Source organism: Callospermophilus lateralis, chromosome 2, assembly GCF_048772815.1.
Source record: "Callospermophilus lateralis isolate mCalLat2 chromosome 2, mCalLat2.hap1, whole genome shotgun sequence".
Classification (NCBI taxonomy): domain Eukaryota; kingdom Metazoa; phylum Chordata; class Mammalia; order Rodentia; family Sciuridae; genus Callospermophilus; species Callospermophilus lateralis.
The window spans coordinates 194,651,331-194,672,682 of NC_135306.1; the positions used below are offsets into that span (position 1 = coordinate 194,651,331).

General features: G+C 32.7%; 2 protein-coding genes across 2 annotated transcripts; both read left to right on the forward strand.

Annotated features, from left to right (window-relative positions):
* Positions 1-5,187: 5,187 nt before the first annotated feature.
* LOC143391690 (olfactory receptor 5D13-like) lies at positions 5,188-8,170 on the forward strand. Its single transcript, XM_076844450.1, has 2 exons — positions 5,188-5,216; positions 7,228-8,170. Exons 1-2 carry the CDS (start codon positions 5,188-5,190, stop codon positions 8,168-8,170), a joined length of 972 nt encoding a protein of 323 aa, XP_076700565.1.
* A 9,798-nt stretch (positions 8,171-17,968) lies between these two features.
* Positions 17,969-18,928, forward strand: LOC143390414 (olfactory receptor 1165-like). The gene has a single exon (XM_076842805.2). It carries the CDS (start codon positions 17,969-17,971, stop codon positions 18,926-18,928), a length of 960 nt encoding a protein of 319 aa, XP_076698920.2.
* Positions 18,929-21,352: the final 2,424 nt, after the last annotated feature.

Genomic DNA, 21,352 nt, shown 5'->3' on the forward strand with positions numbered 1-21,352 from the left:
TGTCTGTTTAAGAATACCACGCAGAGGCTGGGGATACAGCTCAGTTGGTAGACTTCCTGCCTCACATGCACAAGGCAATGGGTTCAATCCCCAGCACCACACACACAAAAAAAAGTTTGTTAAAAAAATATACCATGCAGAATGGTCCAAGATATCATAGAATTATCATCAATTTGAAAGTCCAGTTTTCAAAAAACAACCAGAACATGTTTAACATAATCACCAGTTGATCCATAATTCAATGTCTGTTTAAATGGAAGTTTGGAAAATAAGCCATAAAATTCTAAAAAATACAATAATAAGTCTTTATCTATTTAAGTAAAATTTCTAATCTGGTTTGTCATGAAAAAAAATTAGTTAGCATTTTACTTTAAAATAGATCGTCTATTCTTTTTTAGTCATTTTTGAGAAATGAATTTATAGAGTTTTTGCAATTTTATGCCTTACCATGAAAGAGAAAAATCAAGTGTAATAGAGTAATCTAAGAGTTCGTCAACACACAGATAAAAAATTTATAAGAAATATTTTATTCATTGTCATGTAGAGAACATTGGTACACTATAAAAGCATAAGGCATATCTCTGCCCGCCAAAGTGAAGATTTTTATTTTGTTACATTGTATGGTATGCATTAGCATAAATGTTATTTGGTAATTGTATATAACACATCAAAAATTAAAACAACCATACCCTTCATAATTAGATATTTCTAAATCTGAATTTGTCGTTCATGTGAATATTTATTTATATATGTTATATACCTATATAACAAAATAAAAGAATTTCAGTGATAAATAACACACTTTTGATTGATTGATTAGGTAGCCCTGCTTATATCAGTCAGACCTTTTCTTGATTAGCCTGTTTTTCCTGGTCTGATTGGGCACCTTGTCTCTCCTCTGCAGATCTGCACAGTGACTGGGTAACTCTTCTGAGTGTTTGTGATCCTTCTGAATCACTGGAGTAGTAAGAGTATTTTCTTCCACTGTCATCAAAAAGAGGTACTAAAACAAAAGCTAGCATGAGTCTCCTTCTGCCATGTTTGCTGACACACCATTAACCAATGGAAATCATAGTTGAGCCCAAAATGAATAGTTGAATCATTAACAGGAGCAAGTGTATCTACCTATTAAGAAATTGAAAGGTTATGTGGCATAGTGTATATGGAGGAAGACAAAAGAATTGTGCTCAATATTTCAATATATCTAAGTTAATGATAACTTTTCAATGGGAAAAAATAAATTTCTGTGTTCCAGAAAAATATAGTTGTGCTAGGTCTATAAATATTTTCAATAAATTGATGAGCCATTGATTTGGTGAAAATAAATGACTGTCTTAGTCACATGCTGATCATGGTTGATTTTCCATAGGAAAGTCAAAGTCTAGGAAGAATTTTTATATTACATGATTCCAATCTGACAACAGCCTATAAACTAGTTTCCTGATGTCTCCTGAATTGTAAGCCTTTCATTTTCAAATAAAAAATAGAATTTTCTTTACTTTAAAGCTTTACTAGCAAACTGCATAACCTAACCTATTTATCCAATAAATAATACATAACGTTTACAGCATGTCAACAAACTATAGGATTATATAACTTATCTTTCACAGGTCTGTCAATCTGATGTCATACACAATTCATTAAATGTTCTAGCCAATATTGCACAATATTAATAAAATCATTTTGAATACAGAGGAAAAATGTATCTGTGGAATGTGAACACAATATAAAATGAACTATGTTTGACATATTGCTTAAGTTCTTATATTTAAAATCTTAAAGTTTTTAAAAATACAGGTTATAGTAAATTCTAATTTAAGAACTCTATTAAGCCTTATGTCATGATGGAGAAAATAAAACTTTAAAGAAAAATACCTGGATAGTTACAATTTATAGATTGTTTAATTTTGAAAATGCCGATGAATGAATGGATATTTGATTCTACAAATGTGACAGAAGAATTCTTCAAAAAATTAGAGATTATCATTTAAAACTGCATATATACATTTTAAATAACAAAGAATGTGACTTTTCAAATATATGTGATTTCCTTGTGTATTCTAAAGAGTAATGGTGATGGGTTATTTGTTTCTGGGTATCAATTACTTATCTCAAATTCTCAGTGATCTGGATAGGTGCACCTTCTTGGTTTTGTTTCCACAGCCTATGACAAGACTCCTGGTGAGAATATTTACCAGACTAAAGGGTGAACACACAGAATTAGTAGTCACTTAGTGGAGGAATGATATTTATGATGAATGTACAACACATCAAATAAATACAAAATTTCACTTTAGGCTTAGTCATTAACAGGAGCAAATGTCATCATCTTTTTTTTGAAGTGAAAATCCTATAGCCTACTATAAATTATTTTAATGTGGAAAATTCAGTGCTTTTGATATATTGTGTTGTGCAATTCATACTTCTGCCTAATTCCAAACTACTTTGTTTTTCACCTGAAAGGAAAAGGCTGTACACCTTGAGTAGCATCCTGTACCCATTAGTAGACCCACAGTCAGTACAGCCTGCCTACCACCAAGGTCCATTTGGGGTCCGAGATGTCTGTAGTTACCCAGGGGTTGTATGCAACAGAACACAAATCTATCCCACCAGAGTTTCAGATGTCCATCTGATGCTGGGAAAGGTCTAAGAGAGTGCCATTGATAGATTGCAGCCAGAGATGAGTGTCACAGGGTTTTCCCAACCATTAGTTTTTACTACAGTAGGCCTAGTACTTGATTACAAAGAAAAGACCTCCACTCACTTTACTCTCCTTCCCCCAAGGATATACTTCTCTCTCCTTGATGTACCTTCTGGGATTCCAGGTAGGGGTGACAGATTTCAGCTGGCCACCATAGCAGGTCTACATGTTCTATCCTGAGAGAGTAGCCTGGAGTCAGAAAACATGGACTTCTGACCACTTCTAAGTTTTAAGCTGGACCTAGTGCTGAGGTCAAAAGTAAAGTACCTCACACACTCCCTTTACTTCCCTAAATTATACTCTGCATTTCTCCATACCGAGGTATCTGGGATTGGGGGAGAAGAATGGAAGCAATGTGAGACTGCACTTCAAGATATCTTCAATGCATTTTTTCCCCACAGTTTTCTGCTAAAAGAAGATAGCATTTCTATTTTGGGATCTTTAGATAATTTAAAATATTTCTTTTACATTAATACTCTTTTTCTGTGGGGGGATGGGTTAGAGAGACCTACACTGCCATCTGGCTCTGCCATCTTCTCAGAACATCTCAATGAGATGTTTATAAATACTAAAAGTATTCAGAAATGTTGACCATGTATCATAAAATATTTGGTACATTCAATAGGGTCTCTAGAATAAAAATTGGAATTTTATATTGATGTTTATATTAGATAATTTGTGATTTGGCAACCCAATTAATTTTCTGCCTTTTAGTGGGAAATAAAAGCACATAAAAATATGTAGCTGCAAACGACACATTAAAACTCCTTTAAAGTATAATGTACTTTCATTTTGGTAAATGTTTGTGAATGAGCAACTTATTTACAGAAAATGAAACATTTTTTTTCCCAGAAAATTCTCAAATTCTCCTTTTAATTTGAGAGTAAAAATTTTAACTATAAAGCCCAATGCACTTGAAGTAATATAATTTACATCATTAACTTTGGATTAAGTGGTGGCTACAAGCTATTTTTATTACAAATGACTTTGTTTGATATTCTTTTATAAAACTTTTGGGTATAGGATCGATGAGAGTTTTTTTTTTTTCCTTTGAAGATGTGTGTCAGAACGTTTTCTGAAAATACACATAATGATTAACAAAGTTATACATATTGTTGTAATTGAAGTGTAGGGTTTATGTTTGAAAAGTTAAACAAAAATGATTTTGGCTAGATTAAAACAAAAAATAGAGAAGACCTAAAAAAAATGTTGGCATTAACAAAAAGAGAGAAAGTGACATAACTGATAGCATAGAAATACAAAGGGTTGTTAGGAAGTCTTATAAACAACTATATAGCAACAAATTAGAAAACCTAAAAGAAACTAACCTACTATCATTGAATTCTGAAGAAACATAAAATCTAATTGAAACAATAATGAGTAAAAAATTCAGTGAGTAGTCAAAATTACACCATTAAAAAATATTGGCTGACTTCACTGCTTAACTCATGAAAACTCTAAAGACTAAATCTATGAAACCTTATTATACTGATACCAAAATCAATAGCAGCACAACAATAATGACAAAACTACAAACAGGTAACTCCTGTAAATATAGAGGAAAACTTTCTCCACATAATACTGGAAAACTGAATACAATAACTAACTACAATCATCTGTCTTGATCAAGTGGGAATTATCTCAGGGAATCAAGGATGGTTCAACATATGCAAGTAAATACTTAAAACACATAACTTCAACATTATGAGGACAAAATCCACATAAATAACTTAATAGGTGTATAAAAAGCATTCAATGAAATTCAATGTCCCTTCATTATAAAAATTCTTAAGAGATTATGTATAAATGGAACACATCTTGACACTAGTCTTCATATAACAGAACCACATATTACTTTTTTTAATTAATTTTATTTTTTAAGTACACAATGAGTATATTATCCTTTATATAAAAATTTCCCTGTATTTTTTTTGAAATACAGAAATCAATATTTTCAGATACAATAATATACCTAAACACCTTTGACCACAAATTATTTTCTATTAAGAAAATGAATGATGAGGATTACTAATAGTTACAACTGGACTAATTTTATAGATATTTCCATTGCACATGTCTTAATTTTATATCCACATAAAGTCAAAGGCTATTCATTATGTTATTTAATGAGTAAAGTTTATATTAAAAACACCCCAGAGGTTTAAAAAAGTAATATACAATCAAGATACCACAGGGGACCGTGAATGTTACATCTAATTGCTCAAATTGGAGCCTCCTTGGCAATACTTCAGTGATATTCTCTAATTACATGTCCCCAAGGTTGGATAATAAATATTTGTGACACTTTACGTACTAGGATAAAGTATTTGGTGTAATATCTCTCAGTTTCCTTCAAAGGTGGGGACATAAAGCAACAGTTGAAACATTCAATGAAATACACTGTGGACTCTACTATTTGGGGTCTGTTCTATTAAATACAGATGATTTGGGGATTGCATTGATCTCAGGAAAAAGTTCTTCAGTAAATGCAGCACTCAAGGGCTTCTGTTTTTAGGTGAGTTCATTCAGTTCTTCTGTTATTTCCCTTTAGTGGGAAAATTTCAAGTTATAATAGTATTCACAGGAGACAAATTGATGTATCGGTCCCAATACCCCCATATCCAATTCATTTCAAGAAGGGAGACTTTTGAGTTCTTCTGGTTTTCTCACCGAATATCCACAATGTATACATGAATAAAATCAACATTTTGGTAAGTAGAGAGTAATAAAAAAAATCACCTTTACAATACCCACAATCTCTGAGGAGGTAAGAGTAACAACTATATAAATGATAGGCTGCAGCCATTGATAACTGTCAATTATAAACTTTACTCTTTACCTGTGCACAGGAGAGAAAGAAAAGTGAATATAGTTTACAATGAAAGTGGAAAAATAATTCATTATACAAGTGAGAATAAAACAGGAAAATATACTTTTTGCAAATGAATATGTGCTATGTAGCTGGTTGATAAATATAGCATCTAGAGAAGAATGTGTTAGGCTAGTGTTTATGAGATTGGATATCTACATCGGGACCACTTTAGATAAAAAAGAAAGCACACTGAAAATTCCATGTTTTCATTGATAAATACACTTGAATCCTTTAAGTCACTAAAGTCAGTTTAAAATGATTATGGAAAATTATTCTCACAGTGCTCCATAGAATAATTAGATTGGTAGAAATGTATCAGGGAAGTACAGCCATTAGACTAGCATTGTGTTGCAAAGAGATGATAAAGATTATTTGATGAGCAACCAGTCTTTGTGTGATGCATCTTTCCTACAGAATGAAGCCTGTGCAAGTGAAGAGTGTGTGATATCTATTACATAGGGCTCTAGGAAGAGTGATGTGATCTTAGATAAACTGGCCAACTGAAATCCTGCAGTGCTTCTGTTGTGTGGGTTCAGGGACAAAAATATAATTCTACACTGTATTCCCAAGTGCCTACCTGTGAATAGTTGCTGCTGATGGTTTGGACTGACTTTCCCAAGTTATAAAGTTTTTAAACAATGCTACTTTCTCATCTGCACATCTACTGTGAATCACACCAAGTTGCTTATGCTTTAAATCTATTACAGAAGTTTCTAACTAGTGATTTAATAAGATCCTCATTTGACTGTCGTTGAAACAACTTTGTCATTAAGGAATATCATGATGTCCTGTTGGTAATGGGTCTGTATTCTGATACTTGTTTTTGACAAGGCTTTAAACTTGAGTCAAAAAAGAATGTATTTTTTTCATGACTTAAAAAAAACATAAGAATTTCTAGTATTTTCACAGTTTCTATTGTTTCTCATTTACTCATCTTCTGAAATTTGCCATATTAGAAATTGAATAGATTTGAAGAATTATAGCTTTCACTATTTTATCCCAGCACATTTTACATTTTGCTGTGATCACATTTTACTGAGTAATATAAAATTCTGGGAAGGAGATATTGTTAAAATTTTCAAGACTAGTACAATATAAAGGGAAATGTTTAGTATTGCCATAGCACAACTCCAAAATGTGTTGAAATATGGAGTCATAAAAGACAGTGAAAAGGAAAACAAAAGAACTAATAACATTCTAAATTCATTATTTTACAGGTAGGTTAACACTTTACAAGTTTTTGAATGGTTCTGAGCTAATTCTATCAGAACTCAAGAGGAAAGGCAATGAAGAAGCTACAGAAATCTGCTGTATGTGTTCTTCCTACAGAATTGTATTTACTAACAGATTCAGGCAAAAATATAGAAGCTCTTCTCAGGAAACTTCTGTTTAAATAGTGAAACTTATTTTTTGAACATAGCAGAATATATTCTATTTTTGTTCTTCTTGCCTTTGTTTTCAATTATTTGAATCTCAAAATTATTTGCTGTGCAGATGTGACGTAAATAAACAATAATTTTTAAAATAATGCAGCAGCATTAACCCAATATTTTCAGCAACACTTTTTATGAGACTAACTATACCTCTCCACATTTCTTCCTAACCTTTACTATTGTAATTATTGATTCTCACTTCTTTTCGATTTTATCCATAGGATCCAAGGAAACCAGACTGCTGGAGTGACATTCATCCTCCTGGGCTTCTCAGAATTCCCAGAGCTCCAGGTGCCCCTGTTCCTGGTGTTCCTGACCATCTACACAGTCACTGTGCTGGGGAACACAGGCATGATCCTGGTCATCAGGGTCAACCCCAAACTCCACACCCCCATGTACTTTTTCCTTAGTCACTTGTCCTTCATCGATTTCTGCTACTCGACTGTGGTTACTCCCAAACTATTAGAAAATTTGGTGGTGGAAGACAGAACCATCTCCTTCACAGGCTGCATCATGCAATTCTTCTTTGCATGCATATTTGTGGTGACAGAGACATTCATGTTGGCAGTGATGGCCTATGACCGATTTGTGGCAGTTTGTAACCCTCTTCTCTACTTAGTTGCAATGTCCCAGAAGCTGTGTTCTTTGTTGGTGGCTGCATCATACTCTTGGAGTATAGTCTGCTCTTTAACATTCACATACTTTTTGTTGAACTTATCTTTTTGTGGGACTAAGTTTATAAATAATTTTGTCTGTGAACATGCTGCAATTGTTGCTGTGTCCTGCTCTGACCCCTCTATTAGTCAGAAAATCCTTTTTGCTTTTGCCACATTCAATGAAATAAGCAGCCTGGTGATTGTTCTTACTTCCTATGTTTTCATTTTTGTCACTGTCATGAAAATGCCTTCAACTGGGGGGCGCTACAAAGCCTTCTCCACATGTGCCTCCCATCTGACTGCCATTACTATATTCCATGGTACCATCCTTTTTCTCTACTGTGTTCCCACCAACAAAAGTTCATGGCTCATGGTCAAGGTTGCTTCTGTCTTCTATACAGTGGTCATCCCTATGCTTAACCCCTTGATCTACAGCCTCAGGAACAAAGATGTGAAGGAGACAGTTATGAAGCTAATCAACTCCCAATTATTTTGTCATAAAATGTGATTTTAGAAGCTTTTTTTTTTTTTTTTTTTTGAGTACTGGTGTTCTATTTTACTAACAAATCAAATATTAACAAATTAAATATGTTTAAATGTATCTTTAAGCTTTTTTCACCTAATATTTCAACATCTATTCACTCTAATACAGTGAATTTTAAAATTTTAATATTATTAGAAATGAAAATTTAGACCAATACAATATTATTATACTTAAATAGAAATATTTGTTTTAACATATTTTTCCATGTGATTGTTCAGGAAGTCTTCCAGTTCAATTTTTTGTCTTATAAAGTGTGATATTTTAAGATGATTTGAAGAATTTCACTTTACAATAGGGAAGCTAATCTCATCGTTCAAAATTTGGACCTAAACAGCTATTCAAAATAAAATACTTAATATAAAAAATGAGTCGTTTTAGCATTGGATAATTTGTAGGCAACAAAGATAAAAACAAAATAAATTACACAAATTATTCCAAAGGCTAGAATATAGTATATCAAAATTTTATTTGACAATTTATATATATTTTATTATGCATTTGCAAAAGGAATTGATATAATTTGCAAATATACAACCATCATTCTAGACTGGAACTTTATGTTCATGTGTTTTTTCATTACTTATTTATTGTTAAATATTTCAGAGGTGATTTTAAATTCATTTTGTTTTTCTCCAATTTCCTCCATTAAAGTACAATATACGACACTGATATTGATGTAACAAACAGATACTATTCAGGCAACAGTTACTTGCTGATAATATAGAAGCAAGCATAACCTGCAGTCATATTCACTAAGCAATTGTATCGATGAATTGACTAAAATATTTCTGCTGATATCGGTTGAATTCTTTGGGCTGCAAGGGTGAATTAACATGACTAATTAACCTTCAGCCCTTAAGCCTACATGTCCATCATCTTCTGGAATTCTTGAGTCACAATTGAATTTACTATCCATAAAAGATACTTGGAGCTAGCCTGGTTATCAAGTGTTAATATTTTTTGACTCCATGTAAGTTACATAGCTAATCCCCAAATTCAAGGGTGAAAATATTACCTGCTTTTTCCAAATCAGAGAGAGAAGGATTTCAGCTTTCCCCATTCTGAACAATGTCAGTTGTCACAGGAGACTTTTGTTATGTAATTGTGTATTCCTTCTTCACCTAATTTGTTCAGTACTACTTATCATAAATGGTTGTTGAATCTTAAAAAATGTCCTTTCTGCATTTATTGAGATGGCCATATGGTTTTCATCCTACATTCTGTTGATGTTGTATGTCACGCTAATATTCTTCTTGTTATTCTCGCATTCCTGGGTTAGATCCTACTCGAGCATGCTAAATAGTAATTTTAATATGCTACTTTAATTCTAGTTGTTGGCTAATAAAGGAGGAGAAATCATTAAATGCTCCATTCCAGTTTCTCTATGTGTAGGAATGTGTGTGAGAAGCATGTTTGCTGTTCAATAATGATGCTTCTTATAAAAAAAGATTTAAGAAGTTTGAGTATGTACCATGGAACACTTGTATATTCAATAAATTTACTAGGTTATAAGTTGGAATGTTATATTTACATTTATTTTGATGTTTTTACCTTTAAGCATGGAAATCTAATGAGTTTTTTAATAGTGGGAAATTAAGCAAATACAAAAATAGTTGTAAATTCATTCAAATTAGTATATATTTTAATATTTATTTGTTATTTAGTTACATATGACTGTAGAATGTATTTTGACATATTATACTTATATGGAGTATAACTTCCCATTCTTTTTATTGTACATGATGTGGAGTTACACTGGTCGTGTGTATATGGACATAGGGAAGTTATGTTCAATTCATTCTACCGTCTTTCCTGTTCTCATTCCTCTCCCTTATCTTTATTCCCATTTGTCTGATCCAAAGCCCTTCTATTCTTCCTTTCCCACCCCCATATTATGTGTTAGCATCTGCATATCAGAACATTTGACTTTTGGTTTTGGAGATTGGCTTATTTCACTTAACATGAAAGTCTTCTGTTCCATTCATTTAGAGGCAAATACTATGATTTCAAACTTCTTTATGGCTAAGGAATATTTTATTATTTATATATACTACATTTTTTCTCTACCCATTCATCTGTTGAAGGGCACATAGGTTGGATCCACAGTTTACTTATTGTGAATTGAGTTGCTATAAACATTTTTCAAATACTCCTGAGGGGATATGTATTGACAGAAATGTAATGTGCCTTTTTTAAAAAATAGTAAATTTTGTTTTCAGTCTAGAAGTAGACATTTTTAACTGTGAAAATACATGTATTTTACATTCTATATGTTATTTTGCTAATTCTTGTTTTAAGTGGTGATTGTGAATAGTACACACACACACACACACACACACACCTACCTTTTAAACTATGGGATCTACTAGATATGAAGATGATTTTTAACCTGAAGAGATGTGCAGAATATTTGTTGAGGATACATTCAGTGATAAATATGTATTTTTTTATAGAGAGAGAGAGAGAGCGAGAGAGAGAATTTTTTAATATTTATTTTTTAGTTTTCGGCGGACACAACATCTTTTTTTGTATGTGGTGCTAAGGATCGAACCTGGGCCACATGCATGCCAGGCAAGCGCACTACCGCTTGAGCTACATCTCCAGCCTGATAAATATGTTTAAACTGCTTAATGTTTGCTTTTTATTATAGCAGTAATTATAAAATATGCATATGACAATTTTGGTATTATATTGATAAAATAAATGAGGGTTCAGTAATTGTATTTCTATTGGACAAAAATCTCATTAGGTGTCTTTTCCTCCTACCAAATATTATAGGATGAAAGTCATAAGAAAGGAAATGGAAAATGTACAGCTGGTTAGGAAATATACTGAGGAACATCTTACTCAAGAGTCAGTATTTCCTGGTCTCTGCACCCCAAGTTTATAGAAAAAGTGATATTAAGTATGTCTTGCAATTTCCATGAAACTTGAACTCATGCACTCAGAACACAGAAAACTTGTAACTGTGATGAATAAACAAGACTTTATTTGTGGATTTGAGAGAAGCAAAATTAAAGTTTTATTTTGGGGTAACTGGGTTTTATAGCCACAAACTCAAAAGTATATTACATTAATACTAATAATAAAGTTCTGAAATAAATTTTAACAATATATAAAATATGATATATATTTATTTTAGAAATTAGAAATTGGCATGCCATTTAAAATTCATTAATAAATCTATTGCATTGTGAAAATAAGAAAAAATCACAGATTTATTTCAATATGCATAGTAAATATATTGATCAATTAGTATAGATAAATAGAACCGGTAGTGTTTACATGCATACTTATATCACTGTATCTATCAGAATCTGTCTATATAAGGAATTAAATTTAAAGAAAAGGTTCATGTCATCATGAAATTTGACAAGTCCCAAGATCTGCAGGACAGTGAGCGGCAGGAAAAACCTCCTCACAGAATTCAACTGAATAATGTTTGACCAAATATGTGCACAACGCATGACACAGTCAATTTATATGCAAAATTAAAGTTCACCTACCAATGATAAAGCAATAACAAAAACATTTTTTTAAAAAAAAAAGGAATATAAGAAAAAAAATTGAACTATTATCCCACAGTTCAAAAGAAATAACAATAATAGTCATAACATTTTATTGGAATTGGTCAAAATGACATGATTATAATATTTATTTGTTTCCAATCTGTGTATATACTACATGTTTGCATGGACTACACTAAATATTTTGATACATTTTTTAAAATTGTGTTTAGAGTAATTTGCCTCCTTTTACATATTTGGTATATTTGATACTATTATAAATACTATTTCCCTAAATACATAATTTAACATGCTATTACTATAGAAACATGTAATGTATTATTTTTTATTCATTTTGAATTTAAGAGTTTTGCTCCCATATATTTCATTTCAACATTATTGTGTATGTTTGTCTGTCAAATATCATATCTTGAGAAAAAATAACAGGTATCATTTTGTTTGTTGCTCTCATCTTAATATTTATACTTGTATATATGCAAGTATTTAGAACTATACTGGTATTAGTTCAGTGACTTCCTAATAAAATCTGAGAATACTATATTGTTATAGTAAAAAAAAATGTTTTTTTTTCACATTATGTATCTTCCTTCTGTAGTTGTTATGTGAACCCCTGCCAATCAAGTTAATCACGTTTGACTTTCTTGGGTAAAGAATATGTATATGCATTGATAATGAATTTTAAAATAAGTAGTTCTTGAAAAAAATGTTTACATTATTACATTAGATCACTCTTAAAATCAACTAGTGTTTGGAAACGTTAAAACTACCACTAGTTGATTACCAGTTATTGCTCTCATGGAACAGTTATCTAAAACTTTACATTGCTTTGACCTTTCTTAAGTCTATGACCCTTAGCTCTTCCATTCCAGTCTGTCTTGATGATGTCTTTTTACATCCTATCAACTCCCTTCAAATACAGTCAAGTCTCATATTCCAAACAAAAATGAAACTTTCCCGATTTAGATCACAGCATATTATCTTTAAAAATATGTTCTGATACCTTCACTAGTCAACTCAGGCTTTTTTTTTCTCATTGTATCTCACTATATTTTATATATATATATATATATATATATATATATATATATATATATATAAAGCCATATCCATCTTTTCATTGTTTACACAACTGAGAATATTTTTCTTAATTTTTTAAAACTTTAATTTATTCATTTATTTTTTTTTATGTGGTGCTGAGAATTGAACCCAGTGCCTCACATGTGCTAGCCACATGCTCTACCACTGAGCCACAACCACAGCGGAACTGAGAGTATTTGACATCTTTCTTTGGACAAACTTTATCTTTGATTATGAAGACTCTTATTGAGATACTTCTGTATTATAACTCAAAGATACACATTACCACAATGAAAATTTGTACTTCTTATCTGTTTATATATTCAAATATCACTTCTTTGTTTTTACAGCCATAACACATCCAGAGCTCAGGAAAATAATGCTTTAAAAGTCTAATGAGACTAAGTATAAGATGATTAAAAAAAGTATCTGATACACAGATTCCTTAACCAAAACCTGCAGGCTGTTTTGGAAAGTATACATACCCCTGTCAATTTAATAATATAGAGAATTAATAGTTTTTAAAATGTAAAACTAATTGCACAATTGCTCCCATGCATACATGGCTTCGGGTGTCTTTTTCTTTTAGTTTTGCTTTATATGTCGAACTGAGATATAAGTAAAATAGAAAATAAAAACAAAAGGCTTTATGGTTCTTAGCATTGTATTTTAAAGTGATAATTTTTTGATTTAGATTTATTTTTAGTGATTAATCTCTGCTGTGATTTCAACTGATATACTAGACTAAGGGTGTTGATGTGGGTCAACCTGCCGCAGTGCTTCCAAGCAAACATATTTATTTTGCAAGCTCTTCCCAATTAAAAACAGCTGACTCTTGTAAAGATGATCATAAAATGCTACCACTTTTTTTCCTACCAATTTCTCCAACTCTTCCAATTGTAACTGTGCCAGACTTTTCAATATCTTGAAAAAATCTTGGTAGTTTTTGTTTTCAAATGTCAATACAGATGTGCATTTCTAAGAATTCATAGTCAGTCATCAGTGTGGGTAGTATTTTTATGGGTAAGTCTTTGATATTATTATCTTTTTATTTTACCCTGAAATGCACCTTACAAGGGTAAATTCAGCAGTTACAATAGATGGATTAAAATATCCAGGGCTATGATCTATAGGGTTGTTCTGAAGAATATAGCTAAGTCTATAGTGAAAGACCTGATATTTAACACAAGGCAATTCTGTAAACCCCCTAGCTGAAGGCATATTCAGAAAACAATATTAAATCCACACTTTGGTTGCATATGAAAAGATGTATAATACTATGTAGAGTTGAATTCTGTCTAAATACTTGTACACACATGCAAACAAATCAAATAAGCTTAAAAGCACTTATAGCATATAATGGTATTGGGATTATTGCAATATATATGATCTTGTTTTTACATTGATGTTTTTGTGATTTTCAGAGTTTTACCTCCATACAGCAGTCAGGTATTTTTAAGTCATGTCAATCAACATATTACCTATTTGGTGGAAATTGTACTCCAAGTAACAGAAGAGGAATTTTCTCTAATTATTCTGGTTTTAGTTTTAGTTCTTCACAATAGTCAGGATTCTCCAGGGTTTGTGTCCCCAGAGTTAAGGAAAGAGACATAAACAAACAGCAAGGTCATGGATTATGAGTTAAAGATCTGTCTCTTCCTCAGGGCATCCCTATGCTCTCACCAAAATATCTGACAATTGGAAAAGTGCTATTAGTTCCATTCTCTATTGAATTATATTCTGGAAGAGTCACTACCTTTAAAGGAATGTGAAAACATATAAAACATTTTAAATGTAAGAGAGAATGTGCATGTAGTTGTTACTAATGGCAAGAAAGGCCACAGTTAAAAATGTATATGAAGAGAATCTGTCTTTTGGTGAGTGGCTTTAATGTTGGGCATTTTTTCATTTATATGTGAGATAGGTGTGTTGATATCCAGAAATTGTTTGGGGAGGAAAACACCCAGTGGGGTTGAAGGAGAGTAATGTTTATTTAGTTCAGCTAGTGGTACATATACAAAGTGCTAAACTCTATTTTAATTGTTCCTGGGATCATTTTGCTGAGATTGGAAGTTTGCCCTTATTTCCTATGTCGCATATGCTAGGGGTTAAAAGCTTTTTTTTTTAATCATGAAATTTAATGAATTCAGGAAAATAATGTAAAGGACAGACATGCATATAAAAATATGTGTATTTTTATATACACATAAAATTTTTTTAAAAAGCTGTTTTTTAAATAAGTGTGAATTATAGGTGCAAGGAAATTATAGCATGAGAAAAATAATAATATTTGGATAACTATAAGAGTTTTCTTGGAAAATCTATATAGGGAGATTGTGATTAAATAAGATATAGATTAAAACACAAGTGGAGGAATAGAGTCAATTCAGTAGGTTAGAAGAAATAAATATTTTCATATTAGAATTTTAAGATACCCATGTGAATTGACAGAATTTCTTGTTTGTTCATTTTGAAAGAGTCAAAACTTTAATGATTATATTCAAGGGTTAGTTGGATGATAGTTTTCTTTTTCTTTCTTTCTTTCTTTCTTTTTTTTTTTTTTTTTTTTTTTTTTTTTTTTTTTTTTTAGATAGCAAAGTATGTGCTGTTGAAATGCCTGGGACAACAGTAGGAGTGAAGAATGAAGGACAGCTTGACATTTTCTTAGTTTTCATTAACCCTGCCTGATTTTACAACAGCCCCAACCTGAGCTTCTGAAAGAATAAGCAAAAGCCAAAAGCACCAGGCAGTCTTGGGAAAGCAATGTGAAATGAGGATGATCTAAGCACTATGGGAGGAGTCCATGGGCACTGGAATTCAAAAGGGAATGTGAATTTTGAAAACCAAAAGGAGTCAGAATATGAATGTCTAGGGCTGGTTTTTCAAGATCCTAAGGTATAAGTGTCAGGTTTGTTGTACACCAGTAACCCATGGACAAAATTTGACAAGGTAGTGAATTAACCAGGCTCATTTCAAGTAGCTAACTACAAAGTGTGCCTTTTTAGAGGTATGGAAATAATAAGTTTCCTGAGTTTTTTCCTTCTTGGCCTTGATAGATTTTCTTGGGATAGTGAAATTATGTTAGTACTTTAGTGTTGGATAAAGAAGGTTAATGTTATGATAAGAATATTGATCTGACACTCTTAAATATATGTATAAGAAAGTTAATAAATGTTAAATAAAGTTGTTTATACAGACAAAGGAAGAAGACTGCATAAAGTGTCTTAAAATATTTGAAAGTCTATATTGTGAGAATCAGCCTTATTTTCCTTTATCCCTAGAATGAGAGGCTTATGTAATGGTAACCAAAAAATAAATAAAAGTCAATATTAATAAAGAATATGATAATGTACATAATTAAATGTAGAATTGACTATGATGACTAGTGTTTTAATTTCTTTTCATGACAAGGTTTGAAGAGAAGTCTTTTAAATATGAACTTGAATTTTATTATTAAAATGATCATTTAAAATATTGTTAATGGACATTGAACAGAGCTTGTGAAAACAGAATTCACAACTTCTAAATGGTGCTTCGTCTAAACGGTGTTCAGATATTGGTTTAGAGACTCTCAGGAAGGGCACTTAGTATGCATTAACCATTCAGCAGAATCCGCACTAACCACCTAGGAATTCATCATTTAAGCCAAATTGTAGAACCAGTGCTGTTTTAGCTTAATAAAATAAGCTAAATTCCTGAATATCAAAACAACACATTTTCATCAACATGTGTGACCAGCTGAATGCTGTTCACATAGGTCCCTGGCTTTCCTGTACAATGAAAAGTGCAATAGTACTGCTGGTGCTCTGTGCTGGGACTAATAGTGGTGGCTTTCATGGAAGACTGGCACATTAGATGCATTAGCACAAAAAGTTGTGCCAGTTCTTGTATGTGTTAAGATGGGCCACATCACAGTTGTTGGATTTCAGAGTCAATCTTTTCCTCAGGTGTAGCTGTGAGAAATTTCTAATACTTTGAATCCTTGGGGATTACAAATATAATCTTTAATTATATTTTTTTAATTATTCAGTCTTCCATGTTCCTTCAGGCCTCCTGGGTCAGCACTCAAAAATGACCTCATGCCTAAAGTGTTTTGGATTACTTGGAATGAAAAATCACATTTTTTCTTACGCAAAACTGCTGATAATGGGTTGTTTCTTCGTGTTTAATATGTACTACAAAATGCACACATGGAAGAAAGTAATCAATGTGAAACCTTTAAGAAATTTTCAAAATACCCATTCAGAAATCACTTTTATTATTCAGCATTGTAAACCTTATAAATTACCATACATTTGATATATAACAGAAAGAAAATGCTTTTCAGTAGAATTGTTCATGGAACCACTTCAAGTCCTTTTCAGTAGGTGTTTCATGATCATTTGAAAATAGGGTTTGTTGGGCAAGGGACAGTGGGGTATACCTGTAATTCCAGGTACTTGAGAGGCTGAGGATGAATAATTGTGAGTTCTAGGCTGGCCTTAAGACCTTAGGCAGACCCTCAGCAGCACTTTAGTGAGACTCTGTCCCCCCAAATCAAAACAACTGTAGATGGAGTTTAGTGGTAAAGCACACATGGATTCATTCCACAGTCAAAAAGAAAAGAAAGTAAAGGAAAATAGGATATGAATAGAATATGTGAAGATTCTTCTTTATATTGATAAAGAAAAGTGAATGTATGACAAGATATATTCTGCCCCCCTCATTTTTATTCTTTTTTATTTGCATATTGAAAGTATTTACTATTCCCAATGACTCTCATGACATTATCATATGAGTAATAAGATCATTTCAATGATGGTCTGACATTTGAACAGGTCTCCTTGGTTGTCATAAAATATTTTAATGTAAAGTCTTCCATGGATCTGATACATTTATAGACAATTTACATTATAAAAATAATGATGATCACTACCACTTTTCATTCCAGATAAGAAAACTACAGTCCTATGAACACAGCTAATTGCTCTGAACCAATGGGCAGCAAGTTATCAAGTAACAACCCAAGAGGAACCAGAAGACTCACCACAGTAAACTGACTGCTTTCGTCCTCACTGGGGCCACACTGAACATCACCTAAGTCTCTGCCTCTCCACCATGTCAAGTTCTGCTGCTCCATTTTCTTTTCTTCCTCATATTTTTTCTTTAAAGAAGAATCATGGATCATGAAGTCAGAAACAAGAGCACTATAGACAGATTCATCCTGGTGGGATTCTCAGAATTCCCACAGCTCCAGGCACCCTTCTTCCTCGTGTCCCTCACCATCTACACAGTCACTCTGGTGGGGAACGTGGGCATAATTATAGTGAGAAAGATCAATCCCGAGCTTCATACACCCATGTACTATTTCCTCAGCCACCTCTCATTTCTGGATATTTGCTACTCCAGTGTATTTACACCCAAGCTGTTAGAGATCTTGGTTGTGGAAGACAGAACTATCTCCTTCAATGGATGCATGACACAGTTTTTCTTTGGCTGTGCATGTGTGATTACAGAAATGTTCATGTTGGCAGTGATGGCCTATGACCGCTTTGTGGCTGTGTGTAAACCCCTTCTCTACACAGTTGCCATGTCTCGCAAGCTTTGTGCCCTCCTGGTGGCTGGAACTTACATGTGGGGTGGCCTCTGCTCATTGATACTCACATATTCTCTGGTAAGACTGTCCTATTGTGGGTTTAACACCATAAATAATTTTGCCTGTGAGTACTCTGCCATCCTTTCTTTGTCCTGCTCTGACACTTCTTTCAGTCAGATGGCATGTTTTGTCATTTCTACATTCAATGAAGTGTGTAGCCTCCTGATCATCCTTGCCTCCTATGTCTTCATCATTGCCACTGTCAGCAGGATGCCTTCTAAGGGTGGCCTCTGCAAAGCCTTCTCCACGTGTGCCTCTCACCTGACTGCCATCAGCATCTTCCATGGGATAATTCTTCTCCTCTACTGTGTTCCCTATGCCCAAAACTCCTGGCTCCTGGTCAAAGTAGACACTATTCTTTTCACTATCATGATCCCCATGCTGAATCCCCTGATCTATAGTCTCAGGAACAAAGATGTGAAAGAGACAGTCAGGAGGCTAATCTGCAACAAACTGCATTCTCTCTACATAAAATTCAGATAAATATGTTTTTGTATAACTTAAACATGCATGATTCTTTAAAAAAATTATATAAAACTTATTTCAACTAAATGTTTTTAACATGTTTACATTCATGAAATATTGAATATGAAATGATCATAAATGTTCATAGTGCTTTAAAATTTTCAGTTTTTAAAAAAATATGCTGCTTTTGTGTATTTCTTCTAAAAAATTTCAAAAGGTAGCATTCTTCTAAACTTCGCCAGTGAACACTACAGAAGTCAGAATAAGGAGTTAGAAATCCATACCTAGAACTCACTCCTTGTGCTACAGCCTAGCTTTTCCTTGTGCTTAATAGAGGTGCCACAAACAAGAATGAAGAGTGACTGCAGCAGATTCATATGTGAGTCTTTAGATCTCACTGTGTTGACCCAGCAGTTCTATAAAGCATCACTTTTTGTTTCACCTTAATAGAGTAAGTACAATGAGAACCCTTATTTATATGATGAGAACTATTGACTGACTTCAGCAAGTAGGTATTAAAAATAAGAGTTACTACTTTTATGCATCCCTTGTTGTCTGAGTTCCAGTGTAATATATTAGAGTTCAATGAAATGTATTGAGATAATGCTGAGTGCAATAAAAATTTATACTTACCTCTAACAATACTTGTACCTTGTTTTGAGGGATATGACATGATTGTTTTGAAATTGTACCTTTGATAAGGCATTCTAATAATCAACTCATTTCTTCTGTAAATCTTTTATCAGTAAATTGCCTTATGTACCCACTCAGTTGCTTAAACAAAGGAGTTAATGTTGTATGGTGTATCTTTCCTTTTCTTCTAAAATTTATAGAATGATAGTCACTAAGAAAGAAAAATATTAAACAGTTGGTTGGAATATGTATTTCAGGACTTCTGATTTAAGAGTCAGAATTTCCTGTTCTCTGAACCCTATGGAATATGCAATCTCATGTGTATCTTATCCTTCCTCCCTTCGTTCCATTCCTCATTATCTAATCTAGTGCACCTCTATTTTCCCCTCATTCCCTGCCCCTGCACTTTATTGTGAGTTACCTTTCTTCTAAGTATCAGAGAAAGCATGTGACCTGTGGTTTTTTGGGACTTGCTTACTTCATTTAGCGTGACAGTCTCCAGATCTATCAACTTGTCAGCACAAATGTCATAGGTAATTTTTCTTTATGACTGAGTAAGGCTCCATTGTGTATCTATACCACATTTTCTTTATCTATTCATCTCCTGAAGGACACCTAGGTTGGCTCCATACTTAGCTACTGTAAAATGACTGCTATAAACATTAATGGATCTCCTTCACTGTAGTATGATGATTTTAAATCCTATGGATACTTATCCAACAGTGGGATATCTGGGTCAAGTGGTAGTTCCATTCCTAGTTTTTTGAGGCATCTAAATACTGCTTTCCAAACTGATTGCACCAATTTGTGCTCACCCCAGCAATGTATGAGTATAGAGTTATCCCCACACCCTCATCAAAAATTTATTGCTACTTGTATTCTGGATAATGCCATTCTGACGTCAATAAGATGAAATCTCTGTGTGGATTTAAATTGCATTTCACTAATTCCTAGAGAAGACTTTTTCATACATATATTTTGACCATTTGTAATTCTTCTTCTATGACTCGCCTTTTCAGTTCCTTTGCCCATTTATTGATTGGGTTATTTGCTTTTCTTTTGGTGTTAAGTTTTTGGGGTTCTTGATATTTATCCTGGAAATTAATGCTCTATCTTCTGGGCAAGTGGCAAAGATTTTCTCCCATTCAGTACACTTTCTCTTTACATTCTGGAGGGTTTTCTTTGATGTGAACAAGCTTTTTAGTTTGATGCCATTCCATTTATTGTTTATTGATTTTAATTTTTGATATTTGGGTCTCTTATTAAGGAAATCAGGTCCTGTTCCAATATATTGAAGTGTTGGGCCTGTTTTCTTCTAGTATATGCGAGATTTCTGATCTAATACCTAGATTCTCAACCCACTGTGAGCTGAGTTTTGTGCAGGTTGAGAAAGAGGGGTAAAATTTCATTCTTCTCCATAAGCATTTACAGTTTTCTGAGCTCAATTAGTTGAAGAGGCTGTCTTTTCCCTAGTGTAAATTATTGGCTCCTTTGTCTAGGATGAGTTAGCTGTGTTTTTGTGTTTTTATTTCTGTGTCTTCTATTCTATTCCATAGGTCTTCTTCCCTGTTTTTCAGCCAATACTATTTCTATTCCTATAGCTTTTTAGTACAAGTCTGATATAGTGATGCCTCCTGCTTCATTTTGGTTTTTTATTTATTATTTATTTATCCATTTACTTTTGCTAAGAATTGCTTTGGGTATTCTGGTGAGTGCTTCTTCCACTCCCATGAAGAACATAATTGAAATTTTGATGAGAATTGCATTGAGTATGTAAACTGGTTTTTGTAGTATTGTCATGTAAACAAT

What these genes read in the sequence shown, in the direction of transcription:
- LOC143390414 (XM_076842805.2), top strand. Translation starts at nt 17,969, where the DNA reads ATGGATCATGAAGTCAGAAACAAGAGCACTATAGACAGATTCATCCTG.
- LOC143391690 (XM_076844450.1), top strand. Translation starts at nt 5,188, where the DNA reads ATGCAGCACTCAAGGGCTTCTGTTTTTAG. An exon ending in TCAAGGGCTTCTGTTTTTAG is followed by an intron (nt 5,217 to 7,227) that starts GTGAGTTCATTC and finishes TTTTATCCATAG; the next exon opens with GATCCAAGGAAACCAGACTG.